This window comes from Marmota monax, unplaced genomic scaffold, assembly GCF_021218885.2.
Source record: "Marmota monax isolate L192 unplaced genomic scaffold, Marmota_monax_Labrador192_F-V1.1 WCK01_AAM20220418_F8-fsc00010, whole genome shotgun sequence".
In the NCBI taxonomy this organism is placed as follows: Eukaryota; Metazoa; Chordata; class Mammalia; order Rodentia; family Sciuridae; genus Marmota; species Marmota monax.
This window is the reverse complement of record NW_026692321.1, coordinates 4,520,049-4,544,587: the sequence shown is the minus strand read 5'-3', so window position 1 is coordinate 4,544,587 and position 24,539 is coordinate 4,520,049. Positions and strand designations below refer to the sequence as shown.

Below are 24,539 nucleotides of genomic sequence, written 5' to 3'. Positions count from 1 at the left end.
CTGGCAACTGCAGCCTGAGTGCCCTGCCCACCTAAACAAGACAGGAGTCCGCCAGGCATAAATGAGGCTCCTCAGAAGTAGCTGTCCACACAGAGTGACACCAGAGGGTGCTGGCACCAGGGCACGATGCTCAGCTGAGCACCTCACTGTGAGCGGGCCTCTCAGGCTCCCAGGCCCCCCCAGGCCCACCCCGACTCACCCACCACTCCTGGTCCTCCTCCCCGTCCACCACAATCACATCTCCCTCAGAGAAGGTCAGCTCGTCCGGGTTGTCAGCCACACAGTTGTACAGCGCTTTGACCCGCTTGGGCTTCGACTTGGTCTGTGTGAGGAGAGGGACAAAGTTAGTGTGGCCAAAGTCTAAGCTCTTGGGCAGAGAACAGGGTGCCTGCCTCCTTCTGGTCTCTGGGGTCCTCTCCCCAGGCCTGGGAAACCTACAGGGGCCAAGAGGGGCTCTTCTCTCTCAGGGCAGCTCAGGTGCCAGGGAGAGAAAAGTGTGAGACCCCAGCAGAGTGGGGAACGGAAGCAGCCAGGGTTTGGGGTGGAGCTGTGGCCAAAGGGCCAAGTCTGCCAGGCGCCCAGGTCATGAACCACCGCCAGGAAGAAGCCCCTAGTCCCCCCACCTCTGCCCCAGGGGAGGTGGAACCCAGCCAGAGCAGGGCAGGAGGGCAGGCACATCCACTTACCGCCTGTGACTTCCTGGGCATGGGCGCAGGGGGCTGCAGGGCCACAGCATTAGACAGAGAACCATGAGCTTCTGTTCCACAAAGATCCACTGCTTTAGGGCCAAAATGAAGCAACCTTACAAGATGCCCCATCAATCGCAACCACAAGATGTAAACAATGACTCTAAGCCACAGTCTCATGTCTGAAAGCAGATTTCCTCAGCTGTAAAGTGTTGAGGGAAAAGTCCCCTCGAAGCTGAAGAACCTCCTGCCTTTATGGTGCTGGATGTGGGAACACAAATGGGGTCCCAGGAAAGAGGAGCAGGGTGCAGGCCTCTGCAGCAGGAGGCCCAGGCCCAGGAGGGTGGGATGGCCATAGGTGGGGGGCAGCAGGGCCCTGACCAGGGTTGACCATCTGTTTGGAAATACACATCCCTGGGCCAAGCAGAAAGAAATCCAGCCCCCAATTAAATAATTACCAGGTCCTCTGGGCTGGCCTTTGTTAATCAGTGGGGTCGGTTTGTCAGCCCTACAAAGAAGGAGAAAAGCAGACTTACTCACGGATACCTGAGGTTATCTGCCCAGCCTCATTCCCTTCACAAGGACGCACCTGTGTTTAAGCTCAACACCTGAGCTGACTTCACTGTCAGTCATTCAATTATTATTATTATTTTGTAAAACAAAAAGCCTAGGGAAAGTGCCAGACCCAAGGTTCCTCATCCCCAAACCAGGGCTCTTCCAAAGCACCTCTGTCCACGCAGGCCTGGGGCTAGAAGCTGGGTACCAGCCATTGGTACAGCCCCTTCCCTGCTTAGGCCTTGTCTCTCCATGTGAGAGGAGGAGCCAGATCTCAATCTCAGGCCCAGGACCTGCCAAGCACCTCGGTCAGCGTTGTCACGCCCCCTGTTCCATGGTTCTGCCCACGTGGCTGACCTCAGCTCAGGCCCTCAGTGAGCTCAGGGTCCAGCTCACCCAGAGCTGTGAAGTGAAAACACAAATTGGGGCATGGCAGATGGGGTCATCCGCACAGACCTGCCACTGGCAGACCTGGGTCAATGGGTTGCTGAGAACTGGCATTTCCATCTGTAGGTGTGACACCAGATGTCAGTCCTCAAAACAAGGACAGGAGGCAAAGGTCTGTGATGGGCTAAAAGAAGAGGCCTTTTCAGCAGCGGGGGTCTAAGTGGACCTAGGGTAGAGCCCCACACGGGAGGTGGGTGGGAGGGGCTGGAGCAGCAGGAGAGGCCGGGAGAAGCCAGAGGCTGCATTCGCTCCCCCACACGCTCATTTCCGTCAGAGGCTTCCTCTGCTGCCCAGAATGTACCCACCAAGAGCAGTGGTGTCTGCGTCTCAGAATGCACGTGGAGGAAATGCAACACTGGTTTTGTTATTACTTTCAAAGAAGCAAAGGGTCCACCCACCTGACAGCCTCATTTGTTATCTGCACCGACTCTCGAGGTAAGTGACTAGCAGACCCATCAGGCTGCCCCTCGCCAGTAGCCACTCAGCTACCTGTGTAGCTACTCAGCTACGCAGGCTCATGGGAGTGTGTGTGGGGAGAGCAGATATTTTCTTTAAAGGATCAGACAGGGGGCTGGGATTGTAGCTCAGTGGTAGAGCGTGCGCCTTGCACATGTGAGGTACTGGGTTGATCCTCAGCACCCCATAAAAATAAAGGTATTGTGTCCATCTACAACTAAAAAATTTTTAAAAAGGATCAGACAGTAAAATTTTTAGTCTTTGTGGATCATGAAGTCTCAACTATTTGACTATCATTGAAATCCTGATTTTCAAATAATCGGTGGGGTGGGGGTGCTTCTTTTACAAGATGATACACTGTGCATCACTTTGACAGCAGAGCTCCACTGGCAGCAACGGGACCTTGTGCACTGGAACCTGTCTTGGACCCTCTGACTGCACCTGCTCTTTCTGACCTGCAAAGTCCCTTCCAACCATGTTAAAACCAGGAAGACCAGGCTACAGAGGACACCCATCCCGCAACCTCTGGGACTAGCTGGGACTCTGCAGGAGCCAGGAGAGCAGCTGGAAAGAACCACGAGTCGTCACCCGGCAGACGCCACTGTCCTGGGTACTCCCTGGTGAGTGCTGGGAGCTAACTGTTCCTTGTCTGGAACTTTAAGACATGATTTGAGCTCTTAAAAGCAGAGCAGCTTGGAGACAGCAGACCAGAAGCCATTACAAGGAAGGAGAAAGGAAGTGACACTGGAACTAGGAGCACAGCCAGTGGCCATTTGGTTAAAGCAAAAACAATAATTGGGAACTTGAAAGCATAATCGTGACAGTGTCATTAAGTAACTGTTTATAAATCATACTGCTGTTTAGGAATAGGAAGGCAGGGCCAGACATGGTGGCACATGACTGTCATCCTAGGAACTCGGGAAGGGAAGCCAAGGCAGAAGGACCCCAAGTTTGAGGCCAGCTTCAGCAACTAAGCAAGGCCCTAAGCAATTTAGTGAGACCCTGTCTCAAAATAAAAAAATAAAAAAGACGGGGGATGTGGTTCAGTGACTGTCCCTGGGTTCAGTCTCTAGTACAGAATAAAACAAAAACATAAACAAACAAAAAATCCCCAAAGCACAGGAAGGCAGGGGTATGTACATTATATTTTAGTAAGGTGACCTGCACTTTAAAAGTTCTGAAAGTGGGTTTAAAACAGCAGCCTAGGGCTGGGGTTGTGGCTTAGTGGTAGAGCACTTGCCTAGCACGTGTGAAGCCCTGGGTTTGATCCTCAGCACCACATAAAAATAAATAAAATAAAGGTATTCTGTCCAACTGCAACTAAAAAATAAATATTAAAAAAAAAAATAGCAACCTGGAGTTGTAGATCATTGATAGAGTGCAGACTCTGGGTTCCATTCCCAGCACCATCCCCCCACCACCCACTGCAATACGTCTATTTCCTCCCAAGGAAAAGGACTGAAAACAAAAACTCAAACCAAAAGAACAAAGAGCTGAAGGAGAAACACAATTTTGGAAGCTGGAACTGGCAGGGTGAATGTAACCACCCGCTGGTGTGAGGAGGGCGAGCCTATGCCACCACCAGGAAAGGCCGGGAGCGCACCCACGTGTCCTGTGGGCCCAGTGAGGCCCAGGACCTCAGGAAGGGGAGACAGAGCGGCAATAACAGAAGGATTTGCCAGACTCCCTCGGAGGAGGCTCCGAGTCCTGGACTCCCACCCCACCCCAAAGAGCCCCCCCACCCTCCACCTACAGAAGAAGCTGCTTCTGCAGAGGGCAAAGCAGAGGCCCTGGACAGGACACTAAGTGCAACTGTTGGCATATCCCACAGAAGAGGGACTAGGTACAAGCTTGACTTTATTTCCTTACTCAACTCCCACAAAATGTATACCCTCCCAGCAAGAGGCCAGGGAACCCGAGTTATCCAAAAAAAAAGGCCCAAATTCTGAGTTTCCCAACAGCCCACCAGACCACTCCTCAGGGAGACCTGTGTAGCCAGCCTGTGTACCAGCTGGGGTTTGGTTAGTTTTTGAAGTACTGACTGGGGATTGAATCCAGGGGTGTTCTACCACACAGAGACATACCCAGCCATTTTATTTTTTGCTAAGTTTCCCAGGCTGGCCTCAGACTTCTAATCCTCCTGCCTCGGCCTCCCAACTAGCAAGGATTACCACGTCCAACTGCCAGTTGTTGGTTTTTGTTTTAAATATTTTTGGTAGTTGTAGATGGAAAGAATGCCTTTATTTTATTTGCTAACGATTAAACCCAGTACCTTACACACGCTAGGAAAACACTGCCATTGAGCTATAGCACCAGTCCTCTAGTTGTTTTTTGTGTGCAGCAGAAACAGAAGGCACAGAGAACTGCTCATTGGAACAGTCTCTGTCATGCAGAGGCCCAAACGATGTGGAAGAAACACTACACAGAAGAGCACCAATGAAAACACACACTTAACACTCCAAAACATTAAATCATTAATATTTTCAGAGAGAGAAAGTGATCCCATGTGAAACAAGAACAGGGTGCCATAAAAAAGTTTAACTTGAGAAGGAGCGCAGACATGGAGAACCCAGGAGGAAAACTGAAGGTGAGACTTAGAAAGCCCCTCAGAAGATAAGATGAGCAAGCGAACAAAGCAGGAAGGGAAAAGAGGCGCCCAGAGGGCCACCTGATGAGGGCAATCCCTCCCCCCTCCTCGGTGCAGAGCCAGGCCAGGGGCTGCTCTTCAGCCTGGCTTCTGGGCGGCGGGGCCCTGTGACCGGCTCTGGCGGACAGGCGTGCACAGCTCGCGTAGCCCCCCACCTGTCCCAGAAGCACCTCTAGGCCCAAGGGGTAAACAGGGCGGAGTCAGAAGATGGAGGGCTCTGGGTCTACTCTTGGGTCTGGGATATAAGGGAGAAGAGTTTAACCGCCTCAGGTCCACCCCTGAGATTGGGGGAGCTGTCAGAACAGTTATGTTGCTCAATCAAAAGAGAAAAGATGATACCTTTAGAGGAAAGCTGAGTAGATCTGATGTCCAAAGAGAATTAAAACAGACACACACACACACAGTGAAGTTGCACAGAATTGGAGGGCGCCCTTCCAGCTAGAATGGCACCTGATGGGATGCCCATCCGTGCAGCAGTCTGGTGGCACAGACCTCACACTGGAGCCAAAGAACAAGCAGGAGGGGGCAGCCTGCAGAGGGGCACAGGCCGGCCTGAGGGGAACCCAGAGGGCTAACCCCCGGAGGGCTGCCTGATGGGAGTGGTGAGGGATGGTGGCCGTGGGGCCAGAGGCTGTGCCTTCAGTGGGGTTCCCGGAACAGGACTGACCCAAGCACAGAAAGGGGCTTGAGCAAAGGGGAGGGGTGGAGGCAGTGATGGGAGCGGTTCCATAAAGGGACACCAATCACCCGAGGAGGCATGGAACAGGGTTCTCATCTTCAGAAAAGGGAGCAACAAGAACGGGAAAGTAGAAAATCAGAACTGCCCCCGAAGTCTAGGGCCCTGTGGACTCTGTCCAGCTATCTGGTGCCACGCCACGCCCTGGCCCTCACTGTCGCTGGACTCTGTCACTGCTGGACTTAGTGACAGCAATGCCGGCCAGTGTCCAGGCCCAGACCCCCTGCTATGAGGAAGCCCACAGCACCCAGGAGGCTGGGCACGGAGGTGTTCTGGTTGACAGCCCCAGCTGAGGTCCAACAGACAACAGGCCTCAGCTGCCAGACCTGTGAAGGAGGCCTCCTTGCCAGTCCTCCGACACGTCAACCCTAACTGACCCTGACCTCGGGGAGTCTTCAGCTGAGGTCGTACAGGCTGTGGAGCCAGGCGAGCCAGCCACTGTGTCAAACAGATTCCCAACAACGAGAGAAGAATAAAATGGTGTGTCTCGCTTCAGTCAGTTCTGGTGTGGTTTGTCACCAGAACAAGTGAAACTGTGACCTCGCAGATTCACTATAGGAAGGCACAAAATGCACACACGTGCGCGTGCTTATGCATGTACATTTAGCAGCGTACACGTGTGTGCACTTCCTGATTCAGACCAAGACCATGACCCATCCCAGCAATGAGACTACCCATCACCAGGGCCCCGGCTTCTCAGCAGTGTTCCCCTTAAACAGACGTTCCCTCTGTAAAGACCCAGATAAGAGAGAGAACCTGGGCTCCTCTGCAGCACTCGGACACGAGGATTGTGGGTGAGGGTGGGAGGTGGCTGAATATCCAGGCAATGTCCTGGTTTTGTTGGTTGCACTGTGTGTACCAAAGCAAATGTTCTTATTTGAAGAAACGTGCCTCACACTGCTGAGGGTCCACATGTGCAAGATGACCTTTCTTGAGTGGACAACAGACAGAACGTAGAGAGCCTGTCTTGAGGACTTTACTCCAAAAAACCCCCGCGTCTGTACTAAATGAAGATCTAAACTCACTACGTGAATTTAAGATATACATTTGTAAGAAATTTTCCGTTAAAAAAATTCTTGAATTAATTGTAAGACCCTCAAGAGCTGATGGATCTCACATTCCTGGGCACCAGCAGTGGAGACTTCCAGCATGAGTAAGGGGCCCACTGCCACTTGGAAGCCCCCAGAACGCTGGACGCAGGCCCAGCCAGTGTGACTAGGCCAGGAGGCAGGGAGGGGTGGTGTTACCCAGGAGCAGGCTTCTTCTGAGGCAGGCGGCTGGGAGGCTGGGGCGGCAGGGGCGGGGGCCTGCTCTGTGAGGCCCCAGGCTGGGGAGGCTTGCCCGATTGGCTCAAGGCTTCTAGCATGCTGGGCGTCTTGGCCACAGGAGGGGGTGGCGTGGGGGCCAGAGGGTCTGCAGAGAGAGAAGGGAGAGGAGACAAGTCAGCCCCAGCCCTATACCCATCTCCTCCCCAGTGGCCTCAACCAGGGTCCTCTTCCCTAGAGTCTCCAGGGGAACACACCTGCTGGGTGTCCTCCTGCATTTCAGGAAACTATGGAGGGACGGAGGGGGTCCTAGTCAAGCACCCAGGAAGCTCGAGCATGATCGAAACTCTTCTGCTGGCCTGTTTTCTCTGCTAGACCCGGTGGGGAAGCCAGTACCTGGTCCTGCCCCTGACTCTGAACAGGCAGCAGGAGGCTGGTTGGGGCCGGGTCCAGGCCTGGCCTCTGCCCTGGGAGATGGGTCTGCTCAGCCAGGACTCTCTTAGCCAGAGCAGGCCCATCCCCAGAAGGAAGGAGGCCCCACCCATTTACCAGGCAGCTGAGCAGGGACAAGTCTGAGGACAGATCGTGAGGAGCGACTTGGTACAGGTCCCCAGTCTGTGAGGTGGGCAGGGCAAAGGCTCTATGATCATCTGACTTCACAGACCCGAGGCTGGGGCTCGAGGAAGCCGAGTGCTTCTGCTCAGGGGCAGAGCAGGTAAGAGAGGGAAGTGGATCCTCAGCCCAGCCTGCCTCCACCTGTTCTCCTGACAAAGCACCAGGTCACTGTCACAGGTGGTGGCTGCCTCCGGGTGGGAGCTCACACGTAAGGCACAGGACAAGCCAGCAGGAATGAGGCCACTGGCCACCAGGTGGGGTGTGGCCACGAAGCCACCCAGTGGGCAGTCCTTTTGTGCCCCTTTCTCTTGTTCCCTTTTAAAGGAAAAGCAGAAAGGCAGGCCTGGGGAGCCCACGGGTCAGCCTGAGAGGCAAGAGAGGAGGAAAGAGGGCTCTGGCCTCTTGCGAGCCTCTGGCTGTGCAGCCGGGTGGTGGGTGCCTCAGCAGTTGATGTTAATTTTAGCTTTTTCTTCTTCCTGTGGCACTGGAAATTGGATCCAGGGTGCTCAACCACTGAGCTACACCCCAGCCCTTTTATTTGTTTTTTTCAGTTTTTTCCGGGTCTCACCAAGTTGCCCAAGATGGCCTTGAACTTGTGATCCTCCTGCCTCGGCCTCTCGAGTCACTGGGATTACAGGCATGTGCCACTGCACCCAGCTAATTTAGCTATTTTAAGAAAGCCACAACATGTCAGTCTAGGAATACTCCCAATGCTCTGAAAGCCCTGATACCTAGAGATGCTGGGTGCCTCTCCGCCAGAGCCCAGGAGAGCAGGGGGCAGAGAGGGCAGGGCCCAGGGCTCCCATCACTGACCCGGGGAGATTCTGCACAATTCTGCACACGGGAGAAAGACCTCTTCCTGCTGCTTCTCCCCACAAGGCTTTGGGTACTTTAAAAAACCCATGCCAGGTTATAATCAAAATGACTGTCCCCAAATATTGAAAATCACCAACTGGCTGAAGGAAACGAGAGCTCTGGGGTGGTGTGCAGAGGACCAGCAGCTGGTCTAGTGAATGCTTTGCAAGGCAGAGGAGAGTGAGCGGGCCATCGGGGCGTGCTGGGGCTGGGGGCCGGTGCGGTCTGCCTGCGGGTGTGCGGCCCCACAGCTGTCTCCCCAGGTGGCTGCCAACAGCACCCCCTGCCTTCCAGACCTAGGAGGCCCACTGGCAAGAAGGAGAAAGGAAAAAAAAACGTACTGGTAGATGTCACTCGAAGAGGGGGCAGCGGTGGGTGGACAGCTGGCGGATCTGACGAAGATCGCTGCCTGCTTACACCGTCCACACCTACAGAGTTTGTCTTCCACAGGGTGTTAGCTGAGGAGGCTGCCTGAACTAAACCCACGCACACGCACACACATGTGCACACACACAGAACAAAAACAGAAACAAAACACTGCGTTATTGATCCTCTCACTTATCCATGGTCACTCTGACCCTTCTAGAACGGCAAGTAGAACCCGAAACTTTACTCTCATCTTTGCGACCTGGAAGACAGATACCAATGGATGCTGAACCAAAGATGGTCCGGGGAACATTCCTGGCTGGCTTTCTCAATCTGATGGTGAAATGTAAAAATTCTTAACTGAAAATATATCCCAATGTTCTGTTTGAGGACCACGGAACTTCTCATCCCCGCCCTTCCATTGTATCTTGCAGGCCATAGGAGTCACCCAAGCCATGCAGACAGCACCCTGTTCCCAGCCTGTACAAGTGGGGCAGGCTGCAGGTCAGCCACAGGGGAGGACCTTCTCCTGACTTCCTGTAAACTCTCTGGCTACAGATTGGCACACAGAACCCAGAAGGTTCAGGTAACCCCCAAAGAGGTGGCACTTCCCTGGTCACATCATTCTCCTGCTATCTACTCAAGTGCATAGGTGTGACCCTGTGTCCCTGGCTGTGTACAGCCTGGGGGGGGGGGCTGGCAGTGAAACAGGCCACACCCTCTCAGGAGGCCCAGGGTCTGGAGGAGCCTTCAGCGCCCTTCCTGTGGCAGGGTCGGCCACAGTGCAAGATCACCCACACCTAAGGGAGCTGTGAGCTTCCTTTAGACCAAGTGTGAACAAAATGAGAAGAGGGGAGACGCAGGTGAGGGGTATAATCTATTGCACCTGAAGAAAGAATGAAGCTGAAGATGAGAATGGAAAGAAAAAGAAAAATCTGATTCCAGGAAACCTGGAAATGCAGAAGAGCTTCACTACTCTTCCTCCACCCAACAGGGCAGGATGGAGTCTCTCCTCCCGACACCCAGAGCCAGCCAGTAAAAGCCTCCAATGGGAATAAAAATGCCCAAATGCTTTGGGTCTGAGCCTTTCAGAATAGACACGCCTCTCCAGATGTGGGAACAGGGGGGACGGGGCACTGAGATGGCCTCGGCCAGCCCTGGAGGGCGATGGGCAGGTGCTCTGTGACTGAGCGGGCCACTGCACTCCTTGCTCAGAGTTGGGATCAGGCCCAGCGCGTGCTGTCTGGCAACAAAGCTCATGGCTGCCGAGGGGCGGTGAGCAGGCTGGCTCCTGGGTCTGGGGTACAGGGATGCAACTGCTGCTCAGGGCTAACTCAGTGGTCCCTGGGACATCATTCCCCTGGGCCCCTGAATGCTGGGTCAGGGCTGTGTGGGAGGATCCTTGTGATACCCAGGACAGTGGGGCAAGATGGGGTGCAGCCACACTGCCAATGTCATGCAATGTGAGGGCCCATGGCTACGGGCCCACCTGAACCACCCCACACTTCCCTCCCCACAGCTACCAGCCGCAGGCTCCACACCAGCTCTAGGGAGGCCCTTGGGCTCTCCAGGCTCAGCAGCGAAGACTGAGCAGCCCTCCTTGCCCCAGGAAGCCCCGAAGGCCACAGCCCATGGTGTCAGGTGCAGTCTGGGGTAAGCTGGTCACTTGGTAGGCCCGCCCTCAAGAAGCATAGTTCCAGCTGTTCCTCACTCTTAGATAAACTACTTGAGGATTTCAGTTTCCATATTTTAAACACAAAAAATCTCACCTGTTAAGTCTCCTTGGCTGAGACAGAGCAGCTAAGGTTAAGTCGAGTGAGCTTTTCACACTGACAGCACTGGGGGAGATGATTCTGTATTTTTTTTGGTGGTGGTGGTGAGGTACTGAGAACTGAACTCAGGGACACTCAACCATGGAGCCATGTCCCCAGCCCTATTTTGGATTTTATTTAGAGACAGGGTCTTACTGAGTTGCTTAGTGCCTTGCTTTTGCTGAGGCTGGCTTTGAACTCACGATCCTCCTGCCTCAGCCTACTGAGCTGCTGGGATTACAGGCATGCACCACCGCGTCCAGCATGATTCTGTATTTTTACGATTAGGCTGAACGTTGTTCCCCAAACTAGTATCTTTCTCCTTCATTCCATGAAAATCATGGTGATAAGAAGTAATCACTGGTGCTACAGGCCCTGATTCCGACAGAGGAGAAATAAGAAAGGAAAGAAAGAATAGAGGCCAGGAAGGGCAGTATGTGGGTAAGGGTTGCAGAGAGCATCCCCTAGCCCACTCCAGGCCCGCCTGGGGCAGCCCCACATCACCCAGACCACATGGGAGCCATGTCTCTGCCCAGAGTAAGAAGCCAATCAAAGATCTCTACCACCATTTGGCATTCTAAAAAAAGGAAAAAAAATGGTAGAATTTCTTTAGGAGGCAAACAGAAAATAACTACAAAATATGTGCCCAACGTCACCTATTTGGGGGCAAAGCAAGTGCAGATTTCTCAAACCCCCCCCCCCAAACCAAACCCTCAATGTATCTGCAGGGGACCAAGAAGTTTCATACCCTTGATGACATTTCGAGGTGGCAGTGGGGGGGCACTGGTGGTGGTGGGGGCTGCCGGCTGGGATGGGGGTGGGCTGCCGCTCAGGATGGCTCCATAGGTCTCGTTCTGCACGATGCTGGGCATGAACCCCCTCTGCTTGTCCTTGGTGAGGTTGGCAGCATCTCTGGCCAAAGACGTGGCATTAGGCTGAAGCTGGCTGGATCCAAGCTGGTAGAAACTGACAGGCCGGTCCTCCCGCCGGTTGGGACTGGGCTGTAAAGCAATGTCAGAGCAGAGGTGTGAGGTGGAGATGGGGACCTCTGGCTGATGATGGCAATGCCGCTGTGAAATCCACACTTGCACCACTTCCACTTGGCCTAGGACTCTCACCTGTGGCGGGAGAGCTGCAGGATTTAAAAACCACTCTGGTGTCTTGTAATCGAAACACCCATGTACACCACTACGCCCCACCCCCCCCCGGCCTGCTCCCAAAGCCATGGCTCACAAGTTACAATTCTCCATTCTGTGAAGGGAGCCATTTCATTTTACTGGCTAGAGTCATCTCTAACTAGCTCTTCCTGTCTCCCGGGTTCCCCTTTCCAAACACACTACCTTATGTTTTAGAACAACACGGATGACTCTGGCCACCTAGCTGCAATCACACCGACAGCCCTACAGCTGATCACCCCAGATCAATGTGTTCTCCCACATTCACAGAAACTCCTGAGATTCCTCTAACTCAGGGGTCAGCCAGCCTTGGCCTGTGGGCTGCCCTGTTTTAATAATTTTTTTATGAAAAGATAGCTGTGCCCTATCACTTACATACTGTCTATGCCTGCTTTTGAACCACCCTGGCAAAGCTGAGTAGTGGCAATAAAAACGGACATTTCTGACCAAGGAGCCTCAAGTATTTACTGTCTGGCTCGCTAAGAGTTTATCCACTCCTACTCTCCCCGTGCTTTACTGCAAACCTATGTATCCAATCATGACTCACAAGCTTAGATACCACTTGCACTTCAAATGTCAGCCTCAGAATAGTAGCTATGACCATGAGCAAATCACTTAACCTTGCCACCCTCACCCCTATCTGTTAATGGGTACGACTTCCACTGTTCCTCCAGCACAGTCCCAGGAGCATGGCAGGCTCTCGGCATCAGCTGCCGGCTCCCTCTCACAGGACTGTCCACCCACACCAGGCTCTGGTCAAGCCGGGCTCAGGGTGCAGAATGTGGTGGCCAGTGGCTCTTTACACAGATTTCTACATTCCAACAGGGCCCACAGATGAGGGAACAAAACACCTGCCACTCTCTGCTGAAAAGAAAGGCAGTGGGTGGCAGAGTCTGGGTTTCAGGACGCCAGGCCCAAGCAAGCCTTGCTGCTGCTCTCCTGGGCACCAGCCTGCTCTACCGCTGCTCCCAGGACGGAGAGGTGCTGCAGACTCCTCACAGCAGAGGCTTCCAGTTTTTGTTTTTTTAAAGGCAGGTAAGCATGAAATTAGCTCTTCTTGCTTTGATGCTGTTTTGTATTAACTCAGTGAAGAAATTTCTTATTCTGTATTCTAAGGAATGGTCAGTACAGGTGGATGAGCCAGGGTTTCAGAAATGCTGTCCATCTCCCTTTCACCCGTGTCAATCCTCTCTCCATCTAGTAAATCCTCAATGTACTTCAGAACATGAAAGTCACACAGCGAAACAGGAAAGTGTGCTCACCATGCCATTTCCCCTCATTTTAACCGGGAACCCTTCCCAGGGCTGCTGGCCACTGGGGGAGCTGCGAGAGTGGGTTTTGCAGCAAGGCTCCTCGAGCTTGACTCCCAGATGAGACCTGGGTGAAGGTGGCAGCCATCCTGGGCCACCCACACGTGCCAGGCAGTGTGTGTGTGTGCTGAGAACAGAGCTGGACCAGCAGCAAGAGCCCTCCTTCTGGTTCCAAGGCCATCTGGAAATGCATACTTCACCTTGGCTAAGCAACCTCTCTTGAGGTTTCAATGTCCCCAGCCCAAAAGGAAGGGGTTAGACATAGGGAGATCCAAGGGCTGTGGAATGATTTCATTTGAAGTTTTTGAGATCAGCCAGGCAAACATGCCCAGCCAGGTGACCGTGATGACCTGGGACAGAGGAGACCTGGCTCTTCCACCCGGGGCTCCACAGTAAGTAGCTTCCTCTGCAGCCCCAGAAGCACAGGCAGGGAGCTGCCTACGACTGCAGAGTTGGCCTCTCTCTCCAGTGGAGTGCAGAGGAGCTGGGAGGCAGCGGAGGTGGTGGAAGAGATAAACCCAAAACCTACTGGGGGGGTCTAAACACTGAGAGCAGCTACATTCCCTCTCTATAGAAAGCTTTCTTCCTGGGCTCCAGGCAGGACCCATAGTGGGCTCTGTGCACAGGTGGCGACCCACACAGACCTGCAGCTTCTCATCCACGTCATCGTCACTCTCGTCCAGGTCTTCATGGAGTAGCCGCCACTCATACTCCACGTGGACGTGAGAGTTAAACCTTCCAGATAGCGCCTGCGTCAGCTGGGAAGAACAAAGGACAGTCAGCACTGCTGCCAACACCCTGGGCATAGAGGCAGGGATCTGCACTCCATCCAGAGCAAGCTCCTTCCAGCCCCTGGGTGCAGTTAATCCCCCTCTACCTGATTGACAGAATAACCTTCACATTCAATCCTGGCAGCACCAGCGGGTGCTTATAAACTGTGAAGTACTGTACACGGGCAAGGGATGTTTGGAACCTAAAGGATCAGCCTGCAGGTACCAGCACTACATATGCAAGCAAATTCAACCCTACTAGGAGAAGGACTACGTTCACCCAGCTTCTCGACTCGAACAAGCATGAAGCCCTGAATGAGTGATCGGAACAAACTATCTCCCCAGTTCTCTCAAGGTAGACAGCTAATTCCATTCTAGGTGCACAGAAGCTAATTTATCATACAGTGGTATTTAGGGCAGCAGGGCTTACTGCTTTGTAGAGCCAGACAGAAGCAATATGACCTTGTGTCTGCTTCCTCCTCCATGACAGCAGAAACTCTGTCATAGAGTAGTTCAAAGATTGCACGAGATGCGGATCTGAAATGTCTAGAACAGAAACTGTCACTTAGCCCACTCCTGTAGCATTTGTTATCAAAAGTTCCGTGGGTCAAGCACTGAATATCTACGTGCTGAGTGCTTTACAGATTCAATAGTAACTCTCACCATAACCTTGCAAAGGGGTATAAATGACTTCACATATAAGGTGGCAGCTGAGCGCCTGGGGGTCTTTCCCAAGTCACAGTGGCACAGTCCTACCATGGCCCTACTCTGCTGTCCCCAATGGTTCCTTCCTTCCTTCACACCCCCTACTTCAAGAACAGGAAAGGAAGATGGTTCAGGGCGGGCCACACGATGTGGGGTTGAGGAACAAAGTAAGAAAGCCAGCTCGGAGCACCGCAAAGCAGCCGCCCTGCCGGGGTCAGCTGTGGCCAACAGGTCCACACAGCGGACACCCCGGGAGGGCGGCCCACTGCTTTGCTACGACTGCCTAGCACGCTCTCCCCAGGTTGGGCTGATTCTTAGCATGTCCCACCCAGGACAGAGATCCACTCTGCGACAAGTGCCAGGGTGGAACAAGCCCTCCCATTGGCTGTCCCCAGCCGTGACCCACCCATCTGCTGGGGGGGACTCACCAGCTCCTCGCAGTGTTCATGCTTGAGGCGCTTGGCGATGTCCAGCGGGGTCTCTCCTGCCTCGTTTGCTAAAAGCCAAGGGCAAGGAAAGGAAGCGTCATGACAAACCCCAGTAGGATCTGCCAGCGAGGGGCAGTTGACCAAAGATACCATGAGGCAGCACTACATTAACTGGAGCACAAGTCCTGAAATCCAGTTGGCCCGACTGCCGGGGGCTGGTGGATAACCAAGAATAAAGTAACAGCAGAGAAGCCAAGACTGGAAAAGTCAAGGTTTGAGCCGAGAGAGTGAAACTGTTGACGTGCAACTGATTACAATCGATATCCAAACAACAGCCATCAAACACAGCAGCATATCAATTCCAAACCCAGGGCACTGCTCCCTGTCCCGTGTGCTGAACGTAAGGTACCTTGAAACAGCTTATCACTTGCTTCTTCTAAGTAAATCTGCCAACAAGACTTGGTTGACTTTTAAAGAAGCAGCATGGCTCCCGGCGGCGGGCTGCCCTCGTGGCTCACCTATCTCGATGGAGGCCTTCCCGCGCAGGAGCAGCTTGAGGCACTCGGCGCTGTCCGTCAGGCAGCAGTAGTGCAGGGCCGTGCTGCCTTTGCCTGTCTGTTTGTCCAGGTTCCCGCTGCCGAGAACAGAGTCGGAGGAGACAGAAGGATTACTGGGGGTGCAGATGGCTCGGCAGGGACACAGGGCATGTGACGGAATCTGACTCCCGAGTAACCAGTTTCTCCATCTTGTCCCCATGAGAATACTAGAAAGTACAGGAGCTGGGGGGTTGTCAGCCCCAAGACCCACAGGCCAGGTGCCTGTATACTCCAGGTGCCTGTGTGGATGAGGCAGCCATGGCCCAGGACATCATGGAGAGAACCCACGATGGCAGAGGCCAGGCAAGGGGCAGCTGTGCTGCTGCTGGGCTTGGGGAGGTGGGCAGCGTAGCTTTGGGCAAGCCTGAAGCTCTGGCCTCTTCCCTCTTCACCTGTGCTGCCCACCGCCCAGCCTGCACAAATGTCCATCCTGTCCACCTGCAGCATGGGCCAGATGAGCTGTTCACTTTATCATTTGATACTCCTGCCAGGGAGGGGAAAAGCTCTCCAGGATAGGGTTCCCTGCTCCCGCGACCCTGGAACTGCCCTCTTGCTCCCGCGACCCTGGAACTGCCCTCTGAGTGCAGTTAGGGGCTGCTTCAGAAGAGGCTCTTCTGATACAAATGAGACCAGGTCATCCAGACAGGGGCATGTGCTCCACAGGCATGGGACAAGCTATTCCACACGAGGACACCACCATCATAAAGCGGACAAAGCCTTGGGCCCCTGGACAGACAAGTGGGGATGGATGTGACCTCAGGGGGTGGCACCAGTGCTCCCACCAGGAGGAAACCAACTACTTTTCAATGTAAGACAGAGCACCTTCTCTCTTCTTCTTTTCTTTTTTGTTTGTGTGCTGGGGATGAAACCCAGGGCCTCATGCATGCTAGGCAAGTGCTCTACCTCTGGACTGCACCCTCGCCCAAGCCTCCTTTCCTCATCTATCCTCTACTGCTCTCTTCCCTCCATCCCAGAAGTAAAGAAACCAGGTTTCCCCTTCTTCCCCTGGAAAGTTTGTACAGGGAAAGGCATCATCCCGGACTGACCGACACCCATGGAGCCCCGCTCTGCTCCAGGCGCTGGGCTGGTGCCGAGGACAGGACATCTGGCTCCACCAGGAGTCAAGTGAACCAGGGCTCCTCAGGAATGGCCTGTGGGTGTTGGGGTTGACAACCCCCCAGCTCCTCTACTTTCTAGCTGCTTTCTTACTCCTCTGCCAGGAATTGTAGGGAAAACCAGAGGACAGAGTGCAAACCATTCCACTGCTTTTGCATCATGGGATCTTCCATGCCACTTGGAGCAATTTTGGTGGCTTTCAACCAGCACCCTCCAGTACACACACCCCCCAAATCATGGTTAGGAAAAGGCCTTAAGGTCTGGACTCCAGTGCCAGGCAGGTGGCACATGGTGAAGCACATGCACAGAACAGCACACCAGGGCCTGGTCAACTGTACCTGCACGTCCCAAAGGTCATTTCCAGAGAAAGCACACAAGCCATTTCTCAGCCCAAGGCAAATGCCCATGATCCAATGTTCTGGTTCAAGACCTCTACTGCCCTCTCCTCTCCCCTACTCGGGACATCCTGTCTGGGACAAGGAGCCCCACCCACAGGGCGAGGGGAGGAACCTGCCAGTGCACAGGATGCGGGGTGGGGCACACACCACTGTTCCAGGGCTCCCAGGTCAGCAGCCACACATCCCTGGGGCTGTGAGTTCCAGGCTCTGAGCCTGGGTTTGGATTTCCCTAGCACAGCCATGCGACGCCCACACCTGGCATCTTCTCTGTCCCATGACTCATACTCAGACCTGCACATGAGAGTATCTCTGCATCACAACTGAAGCAGCGAGGCCTTGCTGCCGTCCTCAGGAAGCCCAGGGAGCAAAAACAAAAGCCCTCCCCCAGCCCTGCGCGAAGTTCAGACACCCACCTGTTCTGAACCAGAAAGTCCACGATGTGAAGAGAAGTCCGATCCACGGACCTGACGGCAAGGTGCAGGGCTGTCTCATCTGGCTCCTGGAAACCAAACGGAGACATTGTAGCCTTCCAGCGGCAGCCTTCAATATTGTGTCCAGCTCAGCGAAGCTGTGTATATCTCTTCCAAAAGTGTTCATCCTTTCTTTCAAAAAAACTTATCTCTAAGGTACGGAGTGCCCACTAATTTCCACGGCAAACTTTCTACCTCTCTACAAAGAGGAAGAGCAAGGGGGCACTCCACTGCCTGCTGGTGCCTCGGCTCACATCTAAAGGAGCCTGTCAGTCACTAGGAGAAAGGTGTTCCTGCCAATGTCACAACATCCCCACCTGGGGAGCTTGGAGTGGGCCTGAGAGGACATGGTTGAGCCCCACAAGGGGGTGAAGTGTATGTCCGTGAGGCACTTGCGGAAGACTAGGGGATCCACCAGCCCCTTGGCACTAATGGTTTACTGCAGACCCCTGAGGGTTCCCTCAAGTCTGGGGGATGTTTCCCACCCATGCCCTCAGGGAGGAGAGTGCATGGGCTGCAGGCTGCAGGGAACTGCCCCTCCCAGGGCACTCCTCAGGTGGCCTTGGGCTGACCCTGCTCACAGAAGAGAGGGTCCTTGCAGGCTGCACAGGTGTGCTCCCTCAGTTTCAGGCCTCAGGACAGGCTTGCTCTCCAGAGTTGGCATTTCATTTGAGGTTTAAGAATAAACCAACACCCAAAGCTTTGGTTGGGAGGAATATGTTCTGGAGAGCTACTGCACAGTACAGCGATAGCAGTTCATAATAGTCCCATGTTATGCATCTCTGAGACGTTCTCACCATGAGAAACATGTAAGGTGAAGACATGGCAACAGCTTGATTTAGTCATTCTATCGTGGGAACACATCTCAAAACTCCCATAAACATATGCACAGGTTGAGCATTCCTAGTCCCCAAAGCCTAAATCCAAAATGCTCCAAAGTACAAAACTTTTTAAGGGGTGAGCAACACATAGAAAATTCCACACCTGACCTCATGTGATTGGTTGTAGACAAAGCACGGGGATCCTAGAAATATTATAAAATCACCTTCAGGCTATGTGTAAGAGGTATATGTGAACTGAAAATGAATTCTGTATTTAGACTTGGGTCCCATCTCTAACACATCTCATATACAATTATTCCAAAATCTAAAAACAATCAAAATCCAAAGTACTTCTAGTTCCAAGCATTTAGGATAAAAGATGCTGAACCTAAGTAATGACTTGCCAATTAAAATAATAATAATAATAATCAACCAGTTTCTCCTATGGAAAGGAGCGAGTGCGGCTCTCCTGAAGAATGGCACAGCGTGAATCCTCAAGCCCAAGACCCCCGCCCTACATGCTCACATGTCCGTTGGCCAGCGGGATCTTCTCTGTGAGGTCCACACCATCAGCATAAGCTTGCAGTAACCCAAGAATGTCTCTGTTCTTAACGGCCTCACAGAGGCTGTGCAGCTTGGCGGCGCTGTCTGCGTGCTTCTTCCTCGCATACCTCCTCTCCAGGTACTTGGCGGTGATGTAGTCCTTCCTGGCATTCCTGAAACCACACGACATTGCCGGTGAGCCATTAAGGCCCTCCCCACCCCCCCAGTCCACCTGCGGCCACCTTCAGGATCCTGCCCACCCTCCCCCCAAGCAGCGCTGGTGGCAAAGCGGTGCTTCACCTGCAAGCGCCCATCACCCCGACCCTGGGGCTCCTTCTACTGGTACCGGATGTCTCTTGTCTCCAGTGTCAGAGGTGTCAATGCCCTGCACAGCATCCTGGGCCTGACCCAGCTGTAAGGGCCAGCCAGCCAGGTGGGCGACCCCCCATTGAAGTTCCATGCTCCGACCTCCCCGTGCTGCTGCCCCTGCCACTCGTGCCCGCGTCTGCACCTTTCCCACCCACACCCTCTCCACAACATGCTTGTGTCCTTCTCTGCCGTGATCCATGTCCCTCCCATTGCTGTTCCTGGGCCACCTCTGCAGGCCTGCCCACCTGCCCAGGGGCCATGGACTCCATGTCAGTGTGCCTCAAAGCCATTTCCTGTCAGATGAACCAAAGGGAACTGCCCCTCTTCTGTGTGCTCTCTGTTCTGGCCTGTGCTCAGACACCACCCTACTCAAGAAGCCTGGAAAGGCAGCACCGGGTGCAAATCCCACTGTAACCGCATGCCGAGCATTTAAACTTGAACTAATACTCACCTTAGGCCTCACACTCTCTCATTTGTGAAAGTGCACCCAACACATCCTCACAGCAGTGTCATCCTTACATGAGGTGACACCTAAGGAGAGCACACAGTAGGTCCTAGGACCTTGTAAAGTGCTGATGCACTTGAAAGATGGACATCAAGAAAGCTGGCAGCTCGCCGGTGAGAGGGCTGAGCACTTTCCAAACCCAGTCACACTAAAGGTCTCATCAAGAGCGACTCCTGAAGAACCAGACAACACAGAAGCGCTGAAATGCTCATGTCAATCAAGCCAGAAATGCCACGGGCTGCAGAGAGCCATAGCCGAGTAGGAATGACGCTTGGCATTTTTGGTTGAAAGGCGACGCCAGCAAGCCATTGAGATGATAATGGTTATGTTAAGATGTGTATTCAATTGGATACTAGACCCCTGCTGTCCACCTAGGCCTGCTACTTTGGAGCTCTCACGGGGATTCCCATTGGTTGGGGAAATGCGGGAGGAGGGTGTGGTATGTCCCTGGAGAAGGCCGTGTGCATGGCGTTCGCAGGAATTTTGGAAATAAAGTTTGTTCCTGCTTGAGTGGCTCATGATTTTGTGCCCAGCCAGACTGTGGCAACGGGCAACCCAAGTAACTGACGAACACAGACGACAGGGCGCCCATCTGACACAGTGGGGGGGGCGGCACAGCAGGGGAAGCGCTGTCCTACGCCAGCACGGACAGATGCCGCACAATCTACAGACAGAGATGTCCAGACTGGCCAATGTGTAGAGGTGGGAAGCAGGCTGCCCAGGTGGACGCACAGGGGACCTCAGTAGGCCAGGGATCATGGGTACAGGGTTTCGTTTGGAGTAAAAAAAAATCTGAAACTGTGAGCTGGGTGGGGTGGTGCATGCCTGTAATCCCAACTATTCGGTGGGTCGTGGCAGGAAGATCATCGAGTTCAAGGCCAGCCTGGGCAACTTGATGAGACCCCCCACCTCAAAGAAATAAGTAAAAAATAAAACAAAATTGACTGTGGCAGTGGGCACAAAATCTGTAAATACATTAAAAACCACTAGATTGTGCAACTTTCAAAGGCATAAATTATATTTCAATAAAACTGCTAAAAAAAAAAAAAGGTCACAAAAGCCAATTTCCACTGTCAACAGACACACAGATAGAACAGCCTGACAAGACCCGATTCCCTGGTCCCTCCTGCCCATGTCAGGAAGGTATGAAATGAACTTTCTGTGGGCTGGGCAGGGAAGTGACTGAAAGGAAGGGCCTGCACTGCCCCCAGGACAAGTCTGCTTGGACGTCAGGAGGGTCTGGGCCAGACGGTCAGACTCCCAAGGGGCTGACCGCATCCCTCTGTGTGACTGCGCCGAGTGACTCACTGTGGAGTAAAACCAAGGCCAGGGCTGCCTCGTGTGGCTCTGCAGGACGGAAGGAGACAGTGCTCCCAAGCACTGAGCCAGCACTTTGGACTCGCCAGCTGTAGTTACTGTAGAGTCAGCACTGAATGCGGAGGAAGGTGGCCAGGCACACAGGCCCCAGCCGGCTCTTCACAGCTCAGGGTTGTGCCAACCCCACCCGCATCCACCGCTGCTCAGTCCCCAAGGCCCTCATCAACACTGGGGGGTCCTGGCTCAAGTACACCGGGGTTTATGAGTGGATGGGTCAGCTCCAGGCTTTCAGGGGAGGGCAGGGGCTCCAGTCGCAGAGAGAAACACAAGGCTGATACCTCCTGAGCCAACGGAGCCTGCAGTCCCACGCTCTCCTGTTCCTCTTAGGCTCCAGTGTAAGGGACGGAGGGAGAGAGCGCTTCTCTGACTTCCCATCAAATGTCTACAGGTGGTACTTCCCTGAGCAAGGGCCCAGACCACCCCGCTGTGGGTACAAGATGCAGACAACCCGGTCCCTGGGAACAGAAACTGGAGGAGGGCCAGGTAACCTGGTGGTCTTGGTTCTCGCTGAAGGTCAAGAGCCATTGACCACATGACCTCTAGAGTCCTCACAGGACAAGAACCAAGCGGGAACACAGCGGCCTACCCTGCGAGAGCTATACCTGCTCCTGGCTGGACTGGCATTTCTATATGCTCTCTCCTGACGTCCCTCTCTCAGCCGCCTACTCTATAGGGACGGCCTGCGGCTGTTGGAGTAGCCACGGGCTTTCTTTACCTGTACCAGGGCCACACAGGACAACTTGTCCTCCTTCAGGGGTACCCTGTGAGATGGAACTCCAAGCAGAGAATAGAGTTTACCTGTCCGGGGGTCCCTGGAGAAAGAACTCTCCAGGAAGGGACCCCCCACAAATCCAGACCAAGCCATAGGGCAGGGTCTCTTCCCACATTGGCCGGGCCCTGATGCCCTTGCTGGGCCCACGTTGCTCCTGGACAGGCTGCAGCAGTGGGGCAGGTTTCTGGCTGGAGAGGAAACCTTGTTCCAGAGCACCAGCTCTGAGTGTCACAGCCCAGGAGGGACTTCCAGGGGCACCAGGCACCTCTCGCTTCTGTCCTCAGTCTGCCCATCTGCAGGGCCTCACTTGAGGCTCGATCCTCAGTGTCCCCCAGCACACTGCCCCTCCCCCCCATGCTGCTGACCTGCTATGGAGATGCCAAAATGACCTGGTGACCTGAGGGAGACAGGTTCTCACTGGATCCTCCAACAGGCCAGGAGGCCGGGTCTCCACCAGGCAGATCCAATTCATGCATGGAGGCCACTGACAGAGCCTGTGATGCTCAGGACCTGCCCAGTCCCCAGCCTGCCGGAATGTCAGGCTGGGCAGCCCTCAATGACAGAGATTCCAAGAGTGACAGGACCACTGCCAGGTTTCCCCTCTTTCAGTAGCACTGGGGACGGTCACGGCTTGACCCTGCCAGGTGGGGGCAGAGGCAGACCGGATTCCCTCCACTTACTTACTTAATGGACTGTTTGTCTGCCCAGGGCTCTGGTCCCCTGAAGGTGGTTCTGACCCAAAGGCAGCACGAGTCTGGGCCACCCATGCCACAGGCCAAGCCTGTGCTCCAGAGCAGCAGCCTGTCCCTGTGCATTTGAAGGCTGAGGCCTGAGGACAGCAGTTAGCTCAACAGAACCATCCATCTGGCACACGGCAGGGGCTTCCCTGGCACTTCCGAAGGACATGGGGACAGCTCTAACCTCTGTTCGCAGAGGCACATCCGGCCCCTCGTGGCCTAGTTAGGCTGCTCCACGCCTGGGAAATCCATCTGGGGATTCGCAGGCCACGAGAGGGTGTCTTTGGTTTCCCCTTCAACAGACTTATCTGCAGATGGAGTGCTGTTCTTAGATGAAGCTAGAAATAGCACATTCTTTTTCACTGAGATGAGAGGTATTCCCTTACTGAAGCAGCACAGAGCTGGGCCAATCCCTTGACCTGTTGATTCAGTAAATATTTACGGGACCACCACAAGCAGCATACTGTGGTGGGAAATACAAAAATGAGAATCCTACAACTTATCAGAACAATCCTGTAAAAGCCCAGGTGCAAGACAAAGAAGGACAGGGCCTTTCAAGATAGAGCTGAAGGCGACAGGAGCAGAGAGAGCCCTGCGATTCTTTCAACTGAACAGTGGGCATCGTCTCACCCTTATACGAGGCATCTACCCTGTTATGAGAAAAAGAAAAAAGGGGGGCTGTGGAAACTCCCTTAGTAATAGTGCCAAGTGGGGGAGGGGTTCTGCGGACAGAACATTGATGTGGAAATGTTCCAAACCAGGGGTGTTTGTCTTAGATTCATGCAGCCCCAGAACAGACGAGGGGTCTGCTTTATAAGGAAAGTCCTCGTACTTGAAAGAAATTATTATCACCTGCTTTGTTCAAATTGGACAACATTACAGCACTCCAGGGGACTGACAACTTCCATGTGAGAGAAGCAGCAGAGAGACCAGGTGTCAATCAACAGCTGTGACTGAACTTGGCACACTGGGCCAGGACGCTTCCTGCATTTAAGCCGGATCCCCAGCTATCCCGCAGGGTGGGTTCACCTCTGGATAGTCTAACTGAAGGGGCCCACCTTTCACCAGGTGTGCGGCGTCAACACAGGGCACCCACGTGGCCCTGCCACCCACACAATGAACAGCAGGCAGAGCAGCCAGCACCAACACCCAGTCCCAACCACGTCACTCATTTCCCAACACCTGTGAGGTCGGTGGCTTCCCTTTTGATATTAGAGGCACTTGGGGTTGAGGCCCAGAGAAGTTAAAGAACCTACCCCACAAGAGAAAGGAACAGAAAGCTCAGCTAGAAAGGAAAGAATTAAACTATCACTGTTCACAGATAAAGTATTCCCACACTTAGACCCAAAAACCTCCTCCAGAAGACTTTTAGAGATTACAAATTCAGCAAAGTAGCAGGACACAGAATCAACATATAAAAATCAATAGGTTTTCTGCACGCCAATAATGAATCCACTGAAAAAGGAATTAGAAAAAAATATTCCATTCCCAATAGCCTCAAAAATAAACAAACCTGGGAATAAATTTAACCAAGGAGGTGAAAGACCACCACAGTGAAAACTACAGAACACTGAAGAAATAAACTGAGGACATTAGAAGATGGAAAGTCCTTCCTTGTTCTTGGACAGGTGGAATGAATGCTGTTAAAACGGCTGAATCTCCCAACGCGGTACCCAGACTCGGTGCAACCCCCATCAAAATACTGATGACATTCTTCACCGAAATAGAAGAAAACATTCCTAAAATTCACAGGAAGATGAAAGACACAGAATAGGTTCTGAACAGTAAGAGCAGGGCTGGAGTAACACTCCACTTCAAGTCACACTACTGGGCCAAGGTGACAAAACAGCATGGTACTGGGGTCAAAACAGAGGCGCAGACCAATGAAATAGAAGACACAGGCAAACCCACACAGAAACCGTCATCTGATCCTTGACAAAGGCACCCCAAAGACACAATGGAGAGAGAGATTGCCTTTTGGGTTTTTTTTTTGCAGGGGGCGGGTGAG

The 24,539-nt window shown here is 53.4% G+C and overlaps 1 protein-coding gene across 6 annotated transcripts in view; it reads right to left on the bottom strand.

The window, feature by feature from the left end:
• The window catches only part of Asap2 (ArfGAP with SH3 domain, ankyrin repeat and PH domain 2), a 151,866-nt gene that overhangs the window by 4,193 nt on the left and 123,134 nt on the right, over nucleotides 1–24,539 (bottom strand). For 3 of the 6 annotated variants that reach the window (XM_046441218.2, XM_058578351.1, XM_058578352.1), the window contains exons 17-27: nucleotides 18,755–18,944; nucleotides 17,351–17,436; nucleotides 15,346–15,461; nucleotides 14,828–14,895; nucleotides 13,569–13,682; nucleotides 11,188–11,440; nucleotides 8,604–8,738; nucleotides 6,775–6,940; nucleotides 1,145–1,194; nucleotides 687–778; nucleotides 200–322 (exon numbers count right to left, since the gene is read on the bottom strand). In XM_046441218.2, the coding sequence (XP_046297174.1) occupies nucleotides 200–322; nucleotides 687–778; nucleotides 1,145–1,194; nucleotides 6,775–6,940; nucleotides 8,604–8,738; nucleotides 11,188–11,440; nucleotides 13,569–13,682; nucleotides 14,828–14,895; nucleotides 15,346–15,461; nucleotides 17,351–17,436; nucleotides 18,755–18,944 (1,393 nt within the window). The remainder of the gene's footprint in view (nucleotides 1–199; nucleotides 323–686; nucleotides 779–1,144; nucleotides 1,195–6,774; nucleotides 6,941–8,603; nucleotides 8,739–11,187; nucleotides 11,441–13,568; nucleotides 13,683–14,827; nucleotides 14,896–15,345; nucleotides 15,462–17,350; nucleotides 17,437–18,754; nucleotides 18,945–24,539) is intronic. The other 3 variants (XM_046441219.2, XM_058578353.1, XM_046441222.2) reach the window with 3 other exon arrangements.